Below are 8,128 nucleotides of genomic sequence, written 5' to 3' on the forward strand. Positions count from 1 at the left end.
TGTCACATTTGACCCCCAAAAACATTTAGCTTGTTACCAGGGAATCCATTATATACCATTACCTTTCTTTAAGTGATGATATAGATTAAACATTGAATTGCATTGAACTGTAAGAAAGCCTGTTTCTATTAACTGCACTTGGCCACTCATACAGCATTATTTTGTCTGTTGTGTATCAGTAATGGTAGTATTGTACAGAATACAAAAGTAGTCTTTTGGTACAAAGCATATTAATACAAATATACTTGTGCTGGCCTCCATGGTAGGAGTGAATCATTCATTAAATTTTATTAATAAGATTTTTTCTTCATTGAAGATGCTTATGGTTTATGAATTTATTTAGGTGAAACTCTTGTAAATTAAGTAAGTAATCTAATTTTTTCTGGTAGTTTATTTTTAATACTTTATTTTTCTGTACAATATGTCAGTTTTTAACAACATAGATTAAAAATAATTTATTTAGTTTTTAATATGATGGAGATTATTCTTATTCTTTCAGATATAAGTGATTGAGGATGAAAATTGGTATGTGCTGTATTTGCTGCCTGGTTAAGACATTTCTCAAGAAATTTTGTTAGAAAGATGTAATTGAATAATGGTTACCCTTACAGTAAAAGTTAAGTGACAATGAAGTTTGATTTTTTGATAACTTTATCATAACTTTTTTATTTGTTGCTGAAATCTGTATTAGCATGAATGAAATTAATAAAAAAAAAAACAATTAATATTATAAATTCAGTAAACTTTATTAAATACTTATGGACAAGTAGTAAAAAAATTTACAGTGGCAAAACACTGAAAAATATTCTGTAACATATATACGAACTCATGAACCCTAACAGAACAGAATATTACTTATTATTATTAAGCGAGTTCACCAAGTAAATTAATAATGTTAATCTGTGAATTAGTAACATTAAGAGTACAACATTATTTTCGTCTAACAACTTTGTTTAGCTGTTTTAATTGGTGAGAAAATGTTAAATTGTTGTTTGTATTATAATGTAGAGAAAACATTATTTGAGTAAACAATCCAATTGTAAAAAGTTGCTTTATTAAAAAGATTAATCCTCAATTTATTGCTTTAAGATTAAAATATAAATAAATCAGAATTATCTTGATTAATTAAAAAAAAAAAAATATTATTCAAAACAATATGCCCACCGGGCTAGTCTAGTGATAATTCATTACAAAATCGATTGTATGAAGCTGAATTTTGAAGTCAAAGGTTCTTAGGTTCAAATCAGAGTAAAAGATAGTTGCTTTTGTGTGGATTTGAATACCAGACAGTGGATACAGTGTACTTTGGTGGTTGGCGTTCAATTAACTACATAACTCAGGAATTGTTGGTCTGAGTATGTACGAGACTACACCTCATTTACAAATCATAAATGGCATCCTCATCTCATCGGGCCATAGATGGAGGATTATTTATTGTTCATTAGTTGAACAAATTGTAATGTACACACTAGGAAATAATTAATAAGCAGTATGTAACTAATGATTTTTTTTTATGTTGCAAAACTACTTTCTATGGTAAAGTAAGTTTTCTTCAGAACTATTTAAATAGTTAATTTTTATCCTTATCAATTTTTAACTGTAAATAATTTCTTTTAGAAATTTATGTGACTTAGTATTTTGTCTGTCAGTTCTGACATTTACTTTTATGTTAACTGATGTTAAATTAAAATTAAAAAAAAGTGATGATAAAGATTATTAGATATATAATTTAATTTTCTAAAAGGTGTCTTTTTCCAACTGCCAGTTTATCTGATTCTTTTTAAAGGAAGATAAAAAATTAAACTACCTTAGAAAGTAGACAATATAATTCTGAAAGTTAACATTACTTGTTTTGTGGTAGTTGTAAAGGGATAAACAAGTGTTTTCATTTACATAGATCATTAATATATATCTTTAACTGATTGATGGTCTTTTATTCATTTCTGGCTGACATATATTAAATCTATTGCTCTCTAAATACAGCAGACTATATCGCATTATGTTTGATATTTACTGCTACAGTATCTGAATCGGTGCAAGTACTGTATACTATTCATATTTATCATAGTTACTGATGACTGTGTGGGGTTCAATGAGGTTCAAACCTTACAGTTTTAATATGTGATTATTTTTATTGTGAAATACAAAATCATGATTTTATTTTGTTATACAATGCTACTGTGTAGTATATCATTGCACCCTGATAATGACATTACTATATTTCTAACAATAAATAAATTCTGCATATTAATACATTCATAAGATTTTCTATTATCAGTATTGCAATAATATTTCTAGCATTAATTAATGTTAAAAATATTGTATTTTAATGTCTTTTACAGTATTATTTATTATAAATAATTTTATAGCATGTAGCTTTATAATTCTAAATAGCAGTGATTGCTTGTAGTTTGTAGGTTTATTAGTGCTAAGAAAATATTTTGAAGTCATTTGTATTAAATTCATAAAATATAGCCCATAGTATCTTAATATATCAAACAAAACATTATTGTAATAAAAGTATTATTTTAATAAAAAAATGTTTGGCAATCCATCAGGAGGTAAATAGCAGGATCCCTTCCTTGGATGTACTGTTGATAATTTAAAAAAATATATGTTGAAAAACATTCCTTAGGTAATTCTAACTGAAAATGTTAGCTAAAGTATGGTCTCATTGATAATCAAGCTGGTGTAGCTATATAAATCCCTTTACTTCTTGAGTATCTTAATCCAATTTCCTTTACATTAACAAAATATTTACATCCAGGCTCAAGTCCGAACAAGTCAAAATAAGTATTCTGAAACAAAACTTATTATTTAAGAAAATCAATTAAGTAAATCAGTTAAAATATTTACTATACTGTTTAATACTTACGTAAAAAATTTAAACTGATGAAATTAAACATTATTATTTCTGATTACAATACCTATTTTTTGTTTCATTTATGCAATTTCTTGCAATGTACACATCTGTGAAATGCATTTTTATTTTATGAGATAAATATTTTTTAAATGTACTTAAAAAAATAGTTAAATTTTTTTTCTAATTAAAGTCTTTTTCTTCCCCAAAACAGAGTTTTCACCGCTACAACAAGGTGAAGGTCAGCCTCATTGAAAAGAAATAAAAAAGTGTTCAACATAAAAATTCATCAAACTATTTCAATTATTTAAGAATAATTTATCTAAGTTTTCACTAAAAATGTTTCTACTACTAATAAGAATACATTAATTAGTACTTACAAAGTATGAAAGGTTGTGGGATAAAATGATACCTGCTTTCAGTTGTAAAAAAGTAAAGGATTCACTATCAGTCATCATGTCAATAGTTAAAAATTCTAAAGAGTTGTAATAATCAGTTCTGTTTTGCTACTGCTCAGGAGTACCAGAGCTTAGTACTTATAGATTACTAAAAAATATTTTAATGAATGAAAAATCCAGTAATGTTTAAAAAAACATTATATCTCAGTTTTAAAATTTGAACAAAAACAAAATCACTGCCAGCAATAACATAGTGTTGAAAAAGAGTAATATCAATATCATTGAAGATAGTCACAAAAATGGCTGAAGGTATTATGATATAAATTTTAAAAACATTTGTTTAAAGTAGTTTGGTTGGGTTATCATTAAAAATTAATAGTTTTTGAATAAATTTTACTTATACATAACATATTTATTATATTACTGCGGTGATTTAGATTTTTTCTAATTAAGGTTAAAAATATTTGAATTCTGAATTTTGAATTGAATTAATAGCATTCTAAAATCTTTAAATGGATTAAATAAAGTGAGGAATGAAGGCGTTAAGAGGAATAAAAAGACACTAAATATAATAATTGGATCTATGATAATCATACTGTTTAATATTTATATTTCACTTAGCAGAGTCAAAGTGTAGGGGACAAGTCCTGAGTGTAGAAGTACGTCAACGAATTGGAAACAATGGTGAACAGAGGAGGATGGAAAAGGCTTACTACTGGTGATAAGTTTGTGACTTCAATTGGTGTGACCATCATAGTAACACATTAGATCAGTATTATATGAACATGATAGCTATGCTTTTACAATTTAACTTGACATTGTATTTATACATTCCATAGTACTTGATATTACTTTTTATGTTTTTTTCTTGAAAACAGTTTTTTAATCCTAAGTTATTACAATGGTGATAATCTATTTCTGCAGACTTAGATGGGAGAATTTGACTCCACTGCAAAATATTACATAAAATATATTTTTTTTAAGAGTTGCTCTGGGAAATTGCCCAACTGAAAGTGTGCGCATTCTAGTTACAAAACTAATTTTTTAATACATTTATTAATGAGATAATAAATGTTATCAAAGAATTTAAAAAAAATTTCTTAGTCCATCACTAATTTATGAATAATGTACTGTATGAATCATTATAACATATAATATTTATATAAAAATAGAGTATCCACTTATCAACAATTGTGAGTATTGACTATCCAAGAGCATTCAGATTATTCCTCTATTATCAGAGATTACTGATTAATTATGAATTTTATAGTTGTGCATATAAATTTCTGGAAATGGGAATTAAAATGATAATAAAATTTAAAATTATTATGTTTATAACAGTTGATTGTCAGTAGTTAAAATAAGTCAACATTAAAAAAAAAAACCGTCTTGTCAGTAAGATGTTTGCAACTATTATGCTATATTGTTAATTAATGCATTGTTATATTATAATACGTAACATATTATTAAAAATTAAAAGTACATTAAAACTTACTTATAAATAAATTACTTTAATGCAAAGCATTTTATTTAGATATGAATGTTATTTATGAATATTACAAATAACATTCATAAATAAAGTGAGGTATGTTACAAATAGCTACATTAAAATATATCACTAAAAATACTTCGCATGCATGAAGTAAAAATTGGAATATTTATTAACAGAAATTAAAAATTTATAAAATAATATAAAAAAGTAGATGTATGATGTACTAAATTTAAAGAATTCGGGTTGCTAGTTTGGCTAGTAAATTCCTGGATTATATTTTGATACTGGCTCCACAATATTATCATATCATGGGGAATGGTTAATTTTAACCATATTCCATGAGTAAATGAAAAAAATGAAAAAAATATAACCTAATTTGTCTGTGCTATACAAGTATGTGGGCTTCAAAAAACATCTTCATTTTAAAGTTTAAAAGTAAGTCATTTTAAATGAATTAATTAATCTGGCTACAAGTTGTTTTTATATTTGAGCCAGAAGAATTGTGACCGTCTGATAATTTGATAAAATTATAGTTAAAACTAACAAAAAACAGGAAAGTACAATTATAAATGTTACACTGAATGTCAAAGAAAAAACATTTAATTTTATAGTAATAAAAAGGTTTTTAGCTAAAAATAATTGAAAAAAACCTGGTTCAACTTTTATAATAATAAATTGGTCAAAGTACAAACTAAATTTATTAATTAATAAATGATAATTATATAGCCTTTACCCAATATTGTAATTGTAGTACATATTCAAATAAAAAAAAAAAATATATATATTTAAATAATTCTTTTTTTTTCCTTGAATGATTTTGCCACAAATCATGAAGTTTTTGCATGGGAATATGAAAGTGGAATTTTGTAAAAATGTAAATAATTGTATAAAAAAATAAATAATTTTGTAATATAATCATTTTTTATAAAGTTCATCTTTGTCTCAATATAGTGTTTTCATAATACTGAAAGTAGTAGATATCTATTACTCGTAAAAATTTAAGATGCGCAGGGTGCAGGATGAAGATTATTTGATGGATGAGGGATTAGTTTCTTGCTATCTACGATATCTTAGTAGACTATCCCCTCTACTGTACCATTAGCAATGCAATTACTTCAGATACTCTAGACAGAGCAACAACAAATTTATTTGTTTGCCCTTCCTAGACTTTGACGAGCAATAATGAGATTAATAGAAACTATTCTAGCTTGCTTAAAAATGTAAAATAAAAGAAAAATTGAACAGGAAAACTAGATTTTTATTCATCATTACCACAGAAGATTTGCTACAATCAGAAAAAATGAAGCACACTTGTGAAGAAGAGATAAATTAGCTGGGGGCCAAAGCAACAAACATACAATGAAGTGAACTAAAAATCAACTAATAAATAAGTAAGCTCAAGCAGGTAAGGTTTCAGCACGAATTACTTCAAACAAGAGTTGACCAAGCAATAAAATGAATATTTATGATTCTGTAGTTTTTAGTATGAAAAATTTAAGTCAAAGGTTAATATATTTTTTTTTTATCCTAAGGTGCAAAAGATTAGAAAGTAAAGTACCTAAAATTATGAAAAGTAAAGAATTAATAATAAAATTAGTTATTATCTTTATGATAATATTTATGATCACGAATTATGAAAGTCATTAATGTATTATTTCATTAGTACATCAAAAAGATATAGGTACATAGAATTTCTTTGAATATTTATTAATTTAATCAAAATACACTTTTTACTTACATGAGTTGTTGCAGACATTTCAATTTTCTTAGCTGAACAAGGCATTGTACTTTTCCAGGTAACGATAAATTTGGGAATCGATCCAGCTAAGTATTTTGCACCAGACCATGTAATATGAGCCTTCAGTTCATCATTTACCCATTTCACCCAAGATTTTTTTATGGCAATTCTTCCAGAATTCCACTGTATAGAATCTGTTTTCAAAATTGAATAGTGAATGAATTACAAAGAAGTGTAAACATTGTTAATTAAGATATTGTTGTAAGGCTTAATTAAAAAGTTTTTTTAGATACTATTTTTTTCACACCTCCTTTTTTACTGTTTATAATTCCAAGGGTGTACAATAAAATTCTGCTCATACTGGAATAAAACATATAAGAAAGCCATGTCCACATATTTCCTTGGACATATCAAATGTTATTGAGCTGTTTAAACTTGGATAGACATAGAAAATTCTTCTCCATTATTTTTCATGTGTATTTCACAAAAAAACTGAGTTTAAGTTAAACTATTGAAGAAATAAGATTGATGTACATCATTCATGATGTTGGTAAAGTTATGCACCAAAATGGAAGGTACATTACACTACAGAAAAAAATCATATTAGATGCAGTGTAATCACATTATGTTAAACAGTAGTATCAATCTTTCATTTAAAAAAAATCAAAATATCTGATTTGTTCATTCTATTCAAGAATATTTTATTCTTAAATAATACCATCATCTGAATAATACCTACAATATAGACTAATTTGTTGATGTTTAGATTACTCTTTTATATTTCTCGCAAGAGAAATATGGTAGAGATGAGGTTGCTAACAGGCACCTAAGCAGCTCTATGAATTATTCTGATTACTGGTTGTTGATTGAAGCGTCTGGGTGAAAGGTGTAGATTAACAAGATGTACAATTTTTTTAATGAATATATGTTGTTAATATGCATATATACATACACTAAGAAAAGTTATTTAACTAAAATAATGACTTAATTGGGGAATTTATACTTCAATTAAGAACAGATGGAATGGTAATTTTCTCTACTCTCTTCTGCTGAATTGAGGCAACACATTGTTTTGTGATAGAAAAAAGTACATTTACTAATTGTTTTAGATTGTCTAAGTGTTTCTTATGGCTGACTTAATATGTAAACTATGTTTACAAATCACATTGCAAATGGGTCAGTGAAAACTAGAAGAAAATCTTCCATTCCTTTTTCCAAGTATGTATCATCATTGTGATATTTTCAGGAATGAATCTTGTTTCATATCTGGTTACCAGCAACTATTATGGTCATGATACTAGCAAAAGAGGATGATAGAAGCTACTGTACTTCAGAAATTTAGGGATCATATACTGCAATAAAGTGTTTTCACTTAAAATTGAGCCAAATTATTATTTTCATTATAGTCTGGAAGGACCGTCAAAAATATGTAAATCAGAAAAGTGAATGAAAACCACTATTTATGTTACTTAGAATCAATTTCATAAAGAGAAAACCAAAGACCCAAGAAAATTTTATATTAATAATTATATGACTATAATTTACTGAAAATCTATTACACCTATAATGATGATTCACAGACTTCTCATTTAATATCAAATAGAATAATACTAATTTAAATGCTTGTGTGAAGAAACCTC

The 8,128-nt window shown here is 26.0% G+C and overlaps 1 protein-coding gene across 1 annotated transcript in view; it reads right to left on the reverse strand.

The window, feature by feature from the left end:
* Positions 1 to 732: 732 nt before the first annotated feature.
* Positions 733 to 8,128, reverse strand: part of LOC142317283 (anosmin-1-like) — a 104,765-nt gene continuing 97,369 nt past the window's right edge. The window contains exons 6-7 of the mRNA XM_075353700.1: positions 6,489 to 6,682; positions 733 to 2,798 (exon numbers count right to left, since the gene is read on the reverse strand). Coding sequence (XP_075209815.1) covers positions 2,682 to 2,798; positions 6,489 to 6,682 — 311 coding nt within the window. The 3' untranslated portion in view covers positions 733 to 2,681. The remainder of the gene's footprint in view (positions 2,799 to 6,488; positions 6,683 to 8,128) is intronic.

Source organism: Lycorma delicatula, chromosome 1 (assembly GCF_047948215.1).
Source record: "Lycorma delicatula isolate Av1 chromosome 1, ASM4794821v1, whole genome shotgun sequence".
Lineage (NCBI taxonomy): Eukaryota > Metazoa > Arthropoda > Insecta > Hemiptera > Fulgoridae > Lycorma > Lycorma delicatula.